This window comes from the organism of the source record quoted next, unplaced genomic scaffold (genome assembly GCF_019419815.1).
Source record: "Pyrus x bretschneideri cultivar Hongxiangsu unplaced genomic scaffold, Pyrus_bretschneideri_v1 Contig9, whole genome shotgun sequence".
In the NCBI taxonomy this organism is placed as follows: Eukaryota; Viridiplantae; Streptophyta; class Magnoliopsida; order Rosales; family Rosaceae; genus Pyrus; species Pyrus x bretschneideri.
The window spans coordinates 1,063,369-1,079,278 of NW_025999831.1; the positions used below are offsets into that span (position 1 = coordinate 1,063,369).

General features: G+C 41.3%; 1 protein-coding gene and 1 long non-coding RNA gene across 3 annotated transcripts; one reads left to right on the forward strand and one right to left on the reverse strand.

The window, feature by feature from the left end:
* Positions 1–2,134: 2,134 nt before the first annotated feature.
* LOC103956473 (UPF0481 protein At3g47200-like) lies at positions 2,135–4,826 on the forward strand. Its single transcript, XM_018649679.2, has one exon. It carries the CDS (start codon positions 3,018–3,020, stop codon positions 4,566–4,568), a length of 1,551 nt encoding a protein of 516 aa, XP_018505195.2. The 5' UTR covers positions 2,135–3,017; the 3' UTR covers positions 4,569–4,826.
* A 691-nt stretch (positions 4,827–5,517) lies between these two features.
* LOC125473478 lies at positions 5,518–7,197 on the reverse strand. Of its 2 annotated transcripts, XR_007255360.1 has the most exons (3): positions 6,822–7,159; positions 6,139–6,698; positions 5,518–5,977 (listed from the first exon to the last, which is right to left on the reverse strand). It is a non-coding gene; the product is annotated as an uncharacterized LOC125473478 (long non-coding RNA). The 2 variants fall into 2 exon arrangements; XR_007255359.1 differs by having other exon boundaries at positions 6,139–7,197.
* Between the last annotated feature and the right edge of the window lie 8,713 nt (positions 7,198–15,910).

Genomic DNA, 15,910 nt, shown 5'->3' on the forward strand with positions numbered 1-15,910 from the left:
TAGAAATGGAAGCACATTGTGCTTTCCACTTCAACTTTTGCTTTGTGGGATCCCATAAGAGGGGATTAAACATTCAAATTGGAGCATAAACATGCATTTATATATAAGAATGCATTGTTACATAAGGATTAGGGAATCAAGAATGTCTTGTATTTGAGATATATCAGTTAATGTTTATGCGGGAGCAGCAAGAACAGACAACGTACGTTAGTACAAAGGAAGCACACCACATTGACCAATCACCTTATTGTATATTATAAGGTCAAGGCATGCCAAGATAAGATTTCGATTCTCTTTTTGTTTGGAGCTGGGATTTCCCATTTTCTCTCTTTTATCTTAGTTAGATTGTCAAGAATTTTAATTTTTTCAAATAAAATGAAAATTATATATATACATATATATATATATATATATTATAGTTTTAGAAAACTATAACTCATAGAAACTAAAATTCATGGAAAGGTATTTACTTTGTAAAACTATGATTAATTGTCTGTTTAAATATGCTTGAAAGCAATAACGAGTGTTAACCAGTTAGTAACCTAATAATTCATTTAAGTTCACGCGGCAATTCAACGTCAGATGTGAATCTTACAAAACTTCATCACCATGAGTGAAAAACTGGAAACATTTAGTCATTTGAGGATTGTTCTGAACATCTCATTATTTAGTGATGAGAATCTCTTCTAATTCACATAATTACTTTCTCCTCTTGATCTAGCAACAATCATGATACATGAAGGATTAAAACTGAAATTGAAAAACATACTTAGCTCTTACAATTTAGCAACAAGTTATATCAAACTGAAAATTATTCTAAATTGTGTTGGCCAATAACACATTATTACTAGCGCTTAAATTTATGCACAATGTCAGGTATACTAAATTTTTAAACCAAATTTTGTAAACCATATGACGTAATTGTTGATAATTGGAATTATTAATGAAATATTGATTAACGTGCTTATTTTTTGTTGATGACACATCATATGGTATGTAAATTTAATCTAAAAATTAGTTTACCTAACATTACTCTAAATTTATATATTTAATCATTGTCTATATATACTAATGAGATCTCCCACAATTTTCAGAAACTTTGTGTGATCCGCAACTATTTATGAACATCCTAATTAAGTTGCTATGATTAATAGAAAGTAGATTATAAATAAGGTTAGGTTCTTGCTCCAGGTCAAATAGACAAGGAAATTAAAACTGGGTTGTGGTGGATCAAACGTCTAATCACATCGGCTTAAGCTTAAGGCTTCATCATTTATAACTGACAAATATCTCCAAATAGAAAAAGCCTTCGGGAATTGGCTTATCTGTATATTCCTTTGGTGGACTTGTCACACTTAAAGGAGTGGTCTGACTGCGACATCTATATCTATAAAACCTGCACATGGCATTAAAGAAATGATCTATATTGGCCTCAACCAAGATTATATGCCCCTATATATTTAACTATATACCTTTCTTGTTCAAAAACTATATACCTTCTTCAAAATTTTGAAAAAAATAGAGATTATTGTACATATAATGTGACCCCGTTAATTTTTAATTTCCAGTCCATATAAGTGGCTAGTTTTGAGACACTGATGTTTTTGCCACTAGCCAAGGAGAAGGTGCTCGGAGATTTTCATGCCATGACAGTTTTGGTTTTAACCTCAAATTTTCATTTTTTTCCTTCTAAATATTGAGAATAGATCCTTCCATCTTATTTCGTCAGAAACCTTAGGTGGTGTGTGGAATGAGGTTGACTTTGGATCTCTGTGTCAGGAGTTTGCAGATCAAGAGATTTGACTTTTTTTAAATACACTTGTGAGGAGTGTAAAATGAGATTTTAAAAATGCTAATAATATTTCCCTTCATAAAAATTTTGTCATTTATAATTCTAAAATCAATTTTCATGTTAATAATGTAAAATATTAAAACTTCAAGTGACAGAAACATTGTAAGTTGTCTTATTTTGGAAAGAGTTCTCTTTGAATTTCTCACTTTAAAATCCAAAGCTCCTTTCTTCTATTAGTTTGAATAAATTAGAAAGGATTAAAACACATAAATAAATATCCTTGGGTAAAAGTTATCTTCTTTATTCAGTAATACTCAAATGTTGTCGCATAAGATTTGCAAATCGTTCGTATTATTGACACTAGAACTCCTTAATTAAAAAAGTAAGATTAAATTAGTACATATTTGACAATTTTAAATAATTTATAACAATCATCTATAACAAATATAGGAGAATCCTATATTTAATTAATCGAAACTTCGGGGAAAGGTTGATTGAAACATGAGCGACAACTGGGGTTTCACACGGAGACCATTTCTGTTACCCTTCATGAGCTCTCTCATCAAGTCGATCGAGTAAGGACTCCGGCTGATGATACGTCATTTCCAGGAGTCATTAGTAACTTTCCATGAAACTTCGGGGAAAGATTGATTGAAACATGAGCGACAACTGGGGTTTCTACGAATTTTCCACTGATCGAAACAGTATATAAACTGACGCAAACATTGCTATTTGCCAGCTTGAAGAGGGAGATATAAACTGACGCAAACATTGCTATTTGCTAGCTTGAAGAGAGAATCATCTCCAGGAGTCATTAGTAACTTTCCATGAAATTTCGGGGAAAGATTGATTGAAACATGATTGACAACTGGGGTTTCTACGAATTTTCCACTGATCGAAACAGTATATAAACTGACACAAACATTGCTATTTGCCAGCTTGAAGAGGGAGATATAAACTGACGCAAACATTGCTATTTGCTAGCTTGAAGAGAGAATCATCTCCAGGAGTCATTAGTAACTTTCCATGAAATTTCGGGGAAAGATTGATTGAAAAATGATTGACAACTGGGGTTTCTACGAATTTTCCACTGATCGAAACAGTATATAAACTGACGCAAACATTGCTATTTGCCAGCTTGAAGAGGGAGATATAAACTGACGCAAACATTGCTATTTGCTAGCTTGAAGAGAGAGAGAGAGAGAGACAGAGAGAGAGGGAGAGAATGGGGGATAGTGAGCATTATGGTATCACAGTGTTCGAGTCGAGTAGGAGCAATGAAGAAGAAGATTCGATCGATTATAAAGAATTTGTAGCTCAAATGGGAAGGCGTCTACAGGAGCAGAGAAGAGAAGAAGAGCAAACATACGGTAGGCGCAAAGTGTGCATATACAGAGTTCCTACCAGCCTCACTGGAGTCTGTCCAGAAGCCATTGAACCCGAGATGGTCTCCATTGGACCTTACCACCATGGCAAGGAGAAGTTACTGGAATTCGAAAGTTACAAATGGCAATTTCTTTCGCTCCTTTGCCAAAGGCTTGGTGATCAACTAAGGCTTGATGATCTGCTGGGCACATACTACAAGGCCATGAAAGAGTTGGAGAAGAGAACAAGAAACTGCTATTCTGAGGTGATATCCATGTCAAGCTCTGACTTTGTTCAAATGATGGTGCTTGATGGTTGCTTTATCATCGAGCTTTTTCAACAAATGAATACTGCCGACGAATTTAATTATTACCACTCTATCTTAGAGAGGCCATGGTTGATTCCAGTTGTTACAAGAGACCTCCTCAAGCTTCAAAACCAACTCCCTTTCGTCGTCCTTGAAAAACTATTTGAGATCTCAAACGTGGGGACTGAACAATCTCTAGCCATGCTTGCGCTTCAGTTCTTCAATCATTCATTGCCTAGGCCTAAAGAAGTCCTTAAAAGGACAATCAAGCTAAGTGGGGCTAAGCACTTGCTTGACTTGTTTCACTTAAGTTTCCTTCCTACCCCACGCGAAACTAGGACCCTTCCTACCCCACGCGAAACTAGGACCCTTCCTACCCAACGCGAAACTAGGACCGATCCTTTGCCTCAGAATTCATGGTTTAAGTGTACGTTAGATGTACTATGTCGAGTGGCCGTACTCCCAGCCATACCACTCATTTGCTTCTTTGGGTTTCTACTTTCCTCAAGAACTCCAGATGATAATGATCGTGCCCCTGACCAAAGGTACCGTCCATCTTCTGAGTCAATCCAATGTACCACACAACTAAGACCCTCCGGTGTCAAGTTTAGGCCACACAGAGATGCAGAGAACCTTTTAGATGTTGACTTCCAAAATGGGGTACTCCAAATTCCACCCATAACCATCAATGACCTCGCCATTGTTGTCTTCATCAATTGCATGGCCTTCGAACGATGCCACCAGTACACATCTCAGCACTTCACCGCTTATATTGCCTTCATGAGCAGGCTCATCAATTCAACTAGGGACGTCACACTCCTCTGTGCTGATGGGATAATCACCGGCTTCTCACTGAACGATCAAAACGTAGCTGAGATGATCACAAAGTTAGGGGAAAAAGTTGTGTTCAACATAAGAGAATGCTACCTCTCCAAGCAGTTCAGAGATGTAGAGGCCTATTACAGCAGCCATTGGGCAACTTTCATGCGAACATATTTTAGCAGGCCATGGTCCTTCATTACAGTTTTAACTGCCTTCACCGTTCTTCTTCTTGCTGGGATCCAAACGATTATGGCCATCTTGAGCTACCTTCAAAAAAAATAGTCAAAAGATTAATGTTGATGCATGTTGGCCCTTCTCCGGATTCCGGTTACCGGCAGATGAGATCTTATACGTATGTCGTAAGTTTGTTTAGGGATTTCTACTTCTTGCAATATGAGTTTGGCCTGACGAGTGCGAGTTGAAAACGTATCCAACCGTCACTCGTCTATTTCTGTTTGCTTTGTATTTCCCCTGTTTTTCCAAATGAAAGTTTCAACTAGTCTTGTATTTGGTGTGTTTTCAATAAATATGCTTCCCTAATTTTGTATTTGGTGTGTTTTCAATAAATATTCTTCCAGCTTTACATCAATACACGCTGGGAAAATTTGATGGTTTCATTATCCTTTCCCTCACTTGACATACTTGATGATTAAGGGTTCTTCAAGAAACCTAAATACCTAATGCTTTTTTCAAATGAGATGAGGGTGTCCAGATTCCGGACCTGTTGTGATTGGACCATATAATATGGCAACAATTGAACGGTCTGTTTGCTTTCGGTGGGCTGCATTGAAGGATGCAAACCATGTGGAGTGCTACAAAAGAAAAGCTAGACTAGGCTTGCTTTTTTGACTTTGGGAGCATTTAGCTAGAGAAGCTATTGGATGAAAGGTGATGTCTTGGGATATGCTTGCCGAGTGAGAGGGCAGGCATCAGAGAAGCATCCAAATAAAGGAGTTGGATTGTCTACCCTCTCCATCCCATACATTTCTTATCCCCTCCTATTTCTGTGGTGACGGTTAAGTCACGTCAACATTTTATACTGATTTTTTTATATAGAAATAATAAAACAAAAAGCAATGGGAATATAAAATATTAACGTAGCTTAACCGTGACCACAGAATATAAAAAGGGATAGGAAGGGTAGGGGATGGGGAGTGCAGACAATCCAAGTCCCCCAAGATGATATATATGGGCACAGCTGGCAAAGCTCGATGGTACATTGACCACAAAATAAGAGTGCACTTAGAGTCTCGAAATAATGGCAAGATAACAGGCATACACAGTCATGAGGTCATACATTGCAGCTCTGCACAAGAACAGTGTAGAAAACGAAATCCCCTAGACCAAGTTTAATACCTTTGTACCAAACATTTTGTTACCTCCCCTTCATCTCTATTACCCTTACTTTCCTCGTTAGCTACCTCAACACCAACAATGGTATACTCAGAATTACCACCATTTTCATTCTCATTTTGATTCACATTGCCCCTGGGGACTGATTCGTCAGATAATTCTTTGAGGCATTAAATCAAACACATGGAGTGCGTATAAAGACTAGCAAAAAGCTGTACGAGAGACAGATGGAGGAAGACCATCAAACACCTGGAGATGTGTGGAGAAAGACCATCAAACTCTGTCGGCGACCCACTCGTAATTCCGTTGTTCGACGACGACGATGAAGCATCAGACACCTAGGTTTCAATATTAACCAATCAATCAAGCAATGGGGAATTCCCCAAATGGATAAAAAAATCAAATCTTTCAAGCCGAAATCGCACATGAATCACAAAATTCAAAAATACCCAAAAACACCCATTTTTGCAAAACCGAATTGAAGTGGAAAAGAACGAACCTTTTAGCGTTTGAGGTTGGGAGGAGGGGAGACGGAAAGAGCTCGATTACGCGCTCTGATTTGTTTTGGAAATAGGGAAACGCGCTAAACGGTCAGATGTCATCCCACTTTAACTTTTTTTCAAATCACTAAACGAAACGGCGTCGTTTTACTTTACGATTTTTAAAAATAAAAAATAAAATTATAACACTGTGCTGCATAGTAGCAGAAAACCAGAGAGCGGGCTGAGCAGCCATCACCTCCGACGGGACCAGAGGGGCGAAACCACCGCTCCTAGGCTTGATTTCTGGCAAGGGTGTTCCTTTGTAGCTTCGCCAGTGGTGGTGAAGGTGCTGACTTATGGGAGGGAAACGATGCAGTCGGTGTAGATGGCAGGGGCACGTGTGGAGGTGCAGTCGGTGCAGCTGCAGTGGACGTAGCGTGTAGAGTGGTAGAAAGAAATGATACAGCTGCAGCCCGTGAGTTGGGAGGTCGGCTCAGTAGGTCGATGGTTAGAGAATGGACCTGCGGAGGAAAAAAAGGCAGTGGGCCTGTGCTCGGCAACGGGGGCTGCAGAGGGGCTGAATATCTAACAAAACGGTTGGAGATTCATAAGAGACCTTCAAGTTAGTAAAAGGAAAATAATCTTCTTGAAAAATGACATGAAAAAAGACATAGATACGACTGGTTGAAGGGGGTGACACCTATAACCCAAAAAAGCTCTCACGCGGCAACGGCCCTGATCTCGTCTTTATCCTATTCAACCCCAACGACGGCGCCATAATGGGAGACACCAAAGCCGCCGGCTCCGCCGCCCCCAATGCGGACGCAGACGACTTCTTTGTAGACGAGCTCACGTACTTCGCCGGCGTCTCAAGCTGAGCTTGCGGAGTCTGCCTACTAAATTCACCGCCGCCGTTAGAACTGGTACTCGGGCCAGGCGAGTCGCTTTTGGATGTGGATTTGGGCCTTTTCTTATCGGATCGGATCGGTGAGTTTTTTTTTTAATTAACCGCCACACGCCGCCCTCCTCAGGTCCACAATGGGAAAGCCAAGGGAAGTGATGTTGGAAATACGATGTAAATACTATTTCTTCTACAACAAATCACATAAGATAAATATTAGTGTATAATAATTTTCATTGCGACAATTAATTACATAAAATGAGCAAAATAAGATACAATACTTATCTTTGATATGTAGAGAACGCTCTTCGTTGATCCTGAAATAGAACATATTTTAGGTTGAGGCATGTAAGTTCACTGTTCTTAAAGAGTAGATTTCGCCCCTCTAAGACAATGTCTCAGTGTAACAGATTATGGCACCGTACTCTCCAGGATACAACAACTTATGGTCCTTGTAATGTTACATTCGCAATACTTAGATCTGGTAAACAGCTTGATTTTTCCATTGGTACAAAACAATTGAATGACATAACAACACTTCAAGAAATAAGGAAAGGTTATAGGAAAATTGAAAAACAACTCTTTTACCATGAAATGCCCGCTGTAGACATCGAAATTTCAGTAAAACAAATGTTCACCAATGCATTAAAGTTTTGACGTGTCAAGGCATACATGGCATACGCCACGTGTTGTACAAATTGTACACATGGTGTGTGACTCAACAAAATAGGAAGAAATACCCTTGAAGGATTAAACAAGTTTTTCTTCTCATTTTGGGCAATGACAAGGCAAGTACATTTCAATCCATTGAGGATCAAAACAAGTTTTTCTTCTCATGTTGGGCAATGACAAGGCAAGCACACTTCAATCCATTACGGATCAAAGCAAGTTTTTCTCATTTGGGCAATGACAAAGCATACACATTTCAAGTTTAAAATGGTGTTAAGTGGGAAATTAGACCATAAGTTACACCACTTCAAGTTTAAAATGGTATTAAGTGGGAAATTAGGCCATAAGTTACACCACTTCAAGTTTAAAATGGTGTTAAGTGGGAAATTAAACCATAAGTTACACCACTTCAAGTTTAAAATGGTATTAAGTGGGAAATTAGGCCATAAGTTACACCACTTCAAGTTTAAAATGGTGTTAAGTGGGAAATTAGGCCATAAGTTACACCACTTCAATTTCAATATTGCATTAAGTGGGAAAATTAGGCAATGGTGCTTGGAAAGGAAAAAAATATTTTGTGGTAGTGATTCATTCTCAAAGCCTATAAATAGGCTTCTCCATCAAGGTATCAAGCATGAAGGAATTCCCAAATACATTTCTCTACTCCAAAATTAGAAGAGGAATTCCCCAAATCCTTGAAGCTTTGAAACTCCAAAGCTTCCAACCATCCAAATTCCCAAGAATTCCGAAGGATCAAGAAAGCCCTCTTCATTCTTCGTCAAATCCTCCTTCAAGATCAAGCCCCGACGGCCCTTGAAGAACTTACACCAACTCAAGATCAAACCCCGACGGCCCCTTGGATCAACAAACAAATCCACACATCCAATCAACCTTCAAGATCAAGCCCAAAAGCCCTTGAAGAAATCCACACAACCATTATTCAAGATCAAGCCCCGACGGCCCTTGAAGAAAGTGTTCATCGTTCATCAACTGTTCATCCTTAGATCAAGCCCCGACGGCCCTTTGGATCAACAACTCATCCACAAACCTACACCCTGCGAAGATAGAATCAGAGGACCAAATTTGAGAGAGATCGTAATCCCAAAATCATCAAACAAAAAATATTATTTTGTACACGTTATTCCTGTCTCTTGTTTCAAGGAACTTTTCGTGTTCACAAATTTGGCACGCCCAGTGGGACATCTCTACCTCTCATCTCTATCCTCAAATCATCGAAAAACGCAAATGGCATCAAGAAAGGATCAAGCTGTTCCTGCAATCAAAGCAAAGAACAAGAACATCATCGCCGCAAGTGGTGATATTTCGGGCACCATAACCCGAAGTAAGGCAAGAGCTATTTTTGCCGCGGCTTCCGCCCCTGCATTAACTCTGTCAAAGGAACAAGAGCACCTGAGGCACGTGATCACCCTAGCCTCGCTAAGGGCATCAAGAGGGGAAAGCCTGAGGAGATACTCAGAGTCCCTACTCTCCGACGCTGATTCGAGCGGCAATACAACCATGCAAGTCATGACCACTGGAGCAACTTCAATCGAGGAGCAACTGGCTCAGATGAATGAAGCAATCGCAAAGCTCACACGGACTGCAGAGGAGAAAAACTTGCAAACCGCCGGACTCATCAACCGTCTGGAGGCACAGCATGGCGTCAAAATGAAACCAAGCTCTTTTCCAACTAAGAAGACCGAAGAAGACTTTAACCCAAATGCCTATGAACTCATGTCAAAGGCTAGGCATGACTTTGCTTCCTCTTCAAATCTTGGAAAGAAGGTTTCAAACACCGTCAATGACAAAGAACGTAACCTCACCAAAACTCAAAAGAAGTTGAAGGAGCATGGTTACGGAGTTGACAACAACAAAGCCGGACTTGGTTTCACACCAAATGCACCTGTGAAGATTTCAAGCAAAGTGAAGAAAGCTAGCGCTCAACACATCAGCGTGAGCATTGAACAAGACCAAAAAGAGCCTAAACCCGCCCCTCGGACGTCGGTCTTCGATAGGATGAGCCATTCAAGCTCCAGAATTTCAGTGCTTAATCGCATTGGTAGTCAAGGCCGAACCTCTGTCTTCAAGAGGCTTAGCACGCCAACATCCCAAAGCTCTGTTTTTGAAAGGTTGTTAAAGCCTAAGAAACAAAGCAACACAACTATCTCTCCTCTGCGACGATCAGCTTCGGAAAGATTTGAAGATAATGAGAAGCCTTTTGGAAAGAGGAAGACAACACCAAAGGAAGAAAAGTTCGATGGGCTAGCAGAAAAATGTGACGTTCGAAGCTTGATTCCTTCAAGGATGAAGCGCCAAGCAATCCTAGAGGTCGATACAAAAGGACCACTGAAGGTAAGGAGGCACATCATCGTCCACACTGGCAAATCTTCATGCCAACAAACCCAAGAGGACGACACTGAAGATGAAATCCCTAAGAAAGATGTCACTTCTGGCTCTTTCGACTCAAAGTCTTCACCTCGACTGTTGGGGGCATGCTCCAAGTCAAGTGAAATTGAAGGATGGACTCATGTCGCTTCGAAGAAACTGCACGAGAAACATATGTCTTCTCCACAAGTGCACCAATCAGAAAGGGGGGAAAGCAGCTTTCGCCAACCTCCAAAGCAATGTGAAAATGTTGAAGATAAGAAAATTTCAACACAAAGATCGTTCATGCGGGATCTTTTCTTCCTCGAAGACTTATTCAATATCTCGACCAAGGCTCCTTGCTATGAAGATTGTGAGGAATGCCTTTCGAAGATCGCTTCGAAGAAATTGGACAAGCAGCAACCATCTTGTCCACAAGTTTATCAGTCGAAAAGGGGGCAAAACAGCTCTTGTCAACCTCCAGAACAATGTGAAAGTGTTGGAGATAATGAAATTTCGACACAAAGATCGTCCATCCCCATCACAATGTGCGACCTCTTCCCAGAAGACTTCTTTAATTACTCGGTCAAGGCTCCTTCCTATGAAGATTGCGAGGAACGCCTCTCCCAGACCGCTTGACAAATCCACAACAACAACCAAACGCTACTGGTCCGCATGAGCATAAAAGGCGACAACCAAAGCTCCTCGTTCGCATGAGCCTAAAATGCGACAACCAAGCTCCTCGTTCGCACGAGCCTAAAAGGCGATAACTAAGCTCCTCGTTCGCACGAGCCTAAAAGGCGACAACCAAAGCTCCTCGTTCGCACGAGCCTAAAAGGTGACAACCAAACGCTCATTGCCTGCACGAGCTGAAACTGCAAACGACACCAAACGCTCCTTGCATGCACGAGCTGAAACTGCAAACGGCACTAAACGCTCATTGCCTGCACGAGCTGAAACTGCAAACAGCACCAAACGCTCCTTGCCGATCATCCAAATCCCAGCTGATTGGAAAATCTCAGACGACTTGCCTGACGAGGAGGTGTTCTACATCGACATCTTCCCAACATGGACGATGTTCTTCGACGGATCCACACGAGCAGACGGAGCGGGGGCATGAGTAATATTCATGTCGCCACAAAGGCAAATACTACCTTACTCATTCCAACTGAATGAGCTATGCTCCAACAATGTTGCTGAGTACCAAGCATTGATCATCGGGCTCCAAATGGCGATCAACATGGAAATCACAGCTCTTGAGGTATATGGCGATTCCAAGCTCATAATCAATCAACTCTGAACTGAATATGAGGTGAGGAAAGATGATCTCGTCCCATACTTCCGGCTAGCGACCCAACTGCTACAAAAGTTCGAAGCTGTGACACTGGAACATGTGCCAAGAAAGGAAAATCAAATGGCAGACGCTCTCGCCAATCTAGCCTCGAGTATGACACTAGGAAAATATGAAGTTGCAGACGTGCCAGTTTTCCAAAGATGGGTGATTCCGCTCGTTAATGAAATGTCACTAGATGATACAAATGTCATCTCAGTACTTCCAGTCGATGATGAAGAGTGGAGACAGCCGCTGATCGACTACTTAGAGCACAGAAAGCTTCCAGATGATCTCAGACACCGTTCCGAAATACGTCGACGAGCACCTCGCTTCCTTTACTACAAAGGAACACTCTATCGACGCTCTTTTGAAGGAGTGCTCCTGAGATGCCTAGGTGAGGAAGAAGTTAATCTAGCCATGGAAGAAGCACATTCAGGTGTGTGTGGGGCACATCAGTCTGGACCAAAGCTACATTTCCGGCTTAAAAGAATGGGTTACTACTGGCCGAGCATGGTGAAGGACTGCCTGGAACACGCCAAAAGGTGCCAAGCCTGCCAATTCCACGCCAACTTCATACATCAACCGCCTGAACCATTACACCCTACAGTTGCTTCATAGCCGTTCGACGCATGGGGATTGGACGTTGTAGGACCAATTACGCCAAAGTCATCTGCAGGGGAAGCTTACATCCTAGCTGCAACAGATTACTTCTCCAAGTGGGCTGAAGCCATCCCTTTAAGGGAAGTAAAAAAGGAAACTATTGTTCGTTTCATCAAGGAGCATATCATCCACCGATATGGGGTGCCTCGCTACATTATCACTGACAACGGAAAGCAGTTCTCCAACCGACTCGTGGACGAGCTTTGCGACAAATACAAGTTCAAGCAGCACAAGTCTTCCATGTATCACGCTCCTGGCCCGCAAGAGCATAAACTGTGTACGGCAAAATCATCATCAAAACCATCACTCATTTGAACTACGTCATGACTTGATCCCTCCTCAACCAAGGGTACGTAGGCAATTTGAAACTTCAAAACTTCAAGTACAGTCACATCATCAAAATTAAAAAAAAAAAAAAAAAAAAAAAAAGGAAATAACACATCTTGGTGATGTATATGTTTTATCTGTATTTAGCACAATACACTGATAAAATAAAGCATGTTCATTGATCTCCGAGAAATTACAAGTGCGTACAAAAAAAAAAAAAAAAAAAAAAAAAAAAAAAAAAAAGATGAAGCTTTCACAAAGGTTGTTCACGTGAAGCCCCACTACATGGCAACACTCTCGGAGCAGGAGGCATCGGAGCAGGAGGCATCGGAGCAGAAGGCATCGGAGCAAGAGGCATCGGAGATAGAGCATTCGAGGCCTCAATACTTGGCGGAACGCTGGATGACCCAGGAAAAAGGTGCCTCTGGAAGAAAGACGCAAGCCTTTGACGGTCACTTTGCATTCAACCTTGAGATTCTTGCATCTCATCAAGCTTCCTCTTCATGCCCGACGAATAGTTATTTGCAAGCACATGCAAACTTCTATTCTCGTACTTAAGCTGTTTAATCTCCTGCTTAAGATCTTCCACCTCTGCCATCAATGATTCCACTTGACGAGACCGAGCAAGCAGGCGTTGGCCCATGTTGGACACAGAGCTCGCACACTGAACACTGAGAGCGAGGGACTCTTGAACGGCCAACTCATCGGACCGTCCTGAAAGCAACCTACTATCTGTTGGTGTGAGGAGGTTCCTAGCAACTATTGTAGCTGTTGTTGCATTCTGCATCACTGAGTCTTCACCTGTAAGAGGACCGTTAGAAGATAAGAAAGACGGGCACCATACATTACCTTGACGCAGCGCAACCGGATCACTGCTGAGACTCAATTCTAAGCTAAGGTTCGATGGGTTAGTCATTTTTCAAAAGGTGTTAAAAGAGATGGGTGGATGGAGTTAAAACTCAAAAGGCCGGAGATGATTTTCAAGAATGAGCAACCTTCAAAGTGTGCATGTTAGAGGTGATCAATACCTCTATAAAAAGGAAGAGGCGTTGGTTCAGAAATCGAAGGGCTGCTTATTCAAAAGTGAAGAGACATCGCTCTGCAAATCTCAAAAGCTGGATTTTCCGGCATAAGTTGGCGACGCTTTCTCTGCTTTTCAGAAAACGCGTACAGCTTTGTCAAAAGAGGCGCTCGTTCAGAAATCGAAGAGGCGTCGTTCAGAAATCAAAGAGGCGTATTCAAAGATCGAAGAGTCGTCACTATTTCAAAAAGCCGGATTTGCGGGATCAAAACGTTTGTCGACAAGGGTAAAAGAACAGTACCACCACTTGCTATTGGGAAATCCCTATATATGTCGACCTTCATCTTTTATGGCAAGGCAGACCTGCAAACAAAAAAAAAAAAAAAAAAAAAAAAAAAAAAAAAAAAAAAATGCCCAACTCTTCCTCACCTCCGAGAGTGCACTCCCAGCCCTGCTCTCAAGTACTCATCTTCAACTATTGATGTACCCCCAAAGAAGATACCAGATGCCTGTAATACAGATGAGGCAGGAGGAAACGGTAAATCGAAGCATGTGGAGACAAGCACAACAAATATATGTGTTGATTCATTCGCTGCTTCTTCAAAAGCAAAAGTATCTCATATCATCAAGGGCGAAAGCAAAGGTATCTCATATCATGCTTTTTCCCTGTCTTTTCCTTTGCCCTTGTTCTCACCTGCCAAGACAAGGACAGAGAGAGCAATATGTCGGAACCTCCACTCAAACTTGCGCTGCCACCAAGAAGTGATGGTCCATTCAAATGCAAGGTTTGAATTCTACTCCTGTATCAGAAAACAAATACTACAAGAGAAGATGCCAAACCTGCATAAGGAAATACCACTTCTGCAAATGGGAGCAAGTAAGGCAAGTGAAAATGATACATTGAAGCATGTGGAGACAAGCTACAACTGCATATGCTGAGCTATCCTCTAACCCTCTTCAATACGAATTGGAGAGATTGAACAAAGAAACAGAAAAAAAGAGTAAGCTCAGACCTTCGGGGGAGACCAAAAGAATCCTGCTACCCAGTTCAAGAGTAGCACAAAGGAAAATCAACGAGTGGAGGAGACCAAAAGAATCCTACACCCAATTCAAGATCAAGCCTCGATGGCCCTTGAAGAAATCACAAGCCCGATTCGAAATCAAGTGTTCTCCACCCTTGAATCAAAATCAACTCCAGATAAAAGGAGTAAGCTCAGACCTTCGGGGGAGACCAAAAGAATCCTGCTACCCAGTTCAAGAGTAGCACAAAGGAAAATCAACGAGTGGAGGAGACCAAAAGAATCCTACACCCAATTCAAGATCAAGCCTCGATGGCCCTTGAAGAAATCACAAGCCCGATTCGAAATCAAGTGTTCTCCACCCTTGAATCAAAATCAACTCCAGATAAAAGGAGTAAGCTCAGACCTTCGGGGGAGACCAAAAGAATCCAGCTACCCAGTTCAAGAGTAGCACAAAGGAAAATCAATGATCGGAGGAAACCAGAAAATCTTCCAGTCGAACTCAAGATCAAGCCTCAATGGCCCTTGAAGAAATTTCCAGCCCAGTTCAAGAGTAAGCCTGCGAAAAAATCAACGATTGGAGGAAACCAGAAAATCTTCCAGTCGAACTCAAGATCAAGCCTCAATGGCCCTTGAAGAAATTTCCAGCCCAATTCAAGATCAAGCCTCGACGGCCCTTGGGTTGACATCTACATTAAGGGACTTCAAAACGCATCTTTTACACGTGTCAAGCACATGTCTACGACGCGCCTTGAAGTGGGGGCATTTGTAGACATCGAAATTTCAGTAAAACAAATGTTCACCAATGCATTAAAGTTTTGACGTGTCAAGGCATACATGGCATACGCCACGTGTTGTACAAATTGTACACATGGTGTGTGACTCAACAAAATAGGAAGAAATACCCTTGAAGGATTAAACAAGTTTTTCTTCTCATTTTGGGCAATGACAAGGCAAGTACATTTCAATCCATTGAGGATCAAAACAAGTTTTTCTTCTCATGTTGGGCAATGACAAGGCAAGCACACTTCAATCCATTACGGATCAAAGCAAGTTTTTCTCATTTGGGCAATGACAAAGCATACACATTTCAAGTTTAAAATGGTGTTAAGTGGGAAATTAGACCATAAGTTACACCACTTCAAGTTTAAAATGGTATTAAGTGGGAAATTAGGCCATAAGTTACACCACTTCAAGTTTAAAATGGTGTTAAGTGGGAAATTAAACCATAAGTTACACCACTTCAAGTTTAAAATGGTATTAAGTGGGAAATTAGGCCATAAGTTACACCACTTCAAGTTTAAAATGGTGTTAAGTGGGAAATTAGGCCATAAGTTACACCACTTCAATTTCAATATTGCATTAAGTGGGAAAATTAGGCAATGGTGCTTGGAAAGGAAAAAAATATTTTGTGGTAGTGATTCATTCTCAAAGCCTATAAATAGGCTTCTCCATCAAGGTATCAAGCATGAAGGAATTCCCAAATACATTTCTC